The sequence below is a fragment of the Seriola lalandi genome, unplaced genomic scaffold (genome assembly GCF_002814215.2).
Source record: "Seriola lalandi dorsalis isolate HSWRI2012SDOR001 ecotype SW California unplaced genomic scaffold, Sedor1 jcf7180002054074, whole genome shotgun sequence".
Classification (NCBI taxonomy): Eukaryota; Metazoa; Chordata; class Actinopteri; order Carangiformes; family Carangidae; genus Seriola; species Seriola lalandi.
In genome coordinates, this window is record NW_019524627.1 from 2,771 (window position 1) to 3,270 (window position 500).

Sequence of the window (500 nt, forward strand, 5' to 3'; positions counted from 1 at the left end):
TGATGTGTGAGATGATTCTGCTGGACAGCTCTTCATCACTGGATCTCCTCCTGAAGTACTCCTCCTTCTGGGCATCAGTGAAGCCTCGTACTTCTGTTACCCTGTCCACACATGTAGGAGGGATCTGATTGGCCGCCGCAGGTCTGGAAGTTATCCAGACGAGAGCCGAGGGAAGCAGATTCCCCCTGATGAGGTTTGTCAGCAGCACGTTGACTGAAGACTCCTGTGTGACATCAGACACAAACTCCCTGCTGTTGAAATCCAGTGACAGTCTGCTTTCATCCAGGCCGTCAAAGATGAACAGAACTTTACAGACAGCGAGCTGCTCTGCTGTGACCTTCTGTAATGTTGGATGGAAAACATGGAGCAGCCTGAGAAGACTGTACTGCTGATCTCTGATCAGGTTCAGCTCCCTGAACGAAAGCAGAACCAGCAGACTGACATCTTGGTTCTCCAAGCCCTCTGCCCAGTCCAGAGAGAACTTCTGCACCGAGAAGGTT

At 51.2% G+C, this 500-nt stretch overlaps 1 protein-coding gene across 1 annotated transcript in view; it reads right to left on the bottom strand.

Moving 5' to 3' along the window:
• The window catches only part of LOC147819307 (NLR family CARD domain-containing protein 3-like), a gene marked incomplete at its 5' end in the record, with an annotated part of 1,381 nt that extends 885 nt beyond the window's left edge, over positions 1-496 (bottom strand). The window contains one exon of the mRNA XM_087173190.1: positions 8-496. Coding sequence (XP_087029316.1) covers positions 8-496 — 489 coding nt within the window. The remainder of the gene's footprint in view (positions 1-7) is intronic.
• Between the last annotated feature and the right edge of the window lie 4 nt (positions 497-500).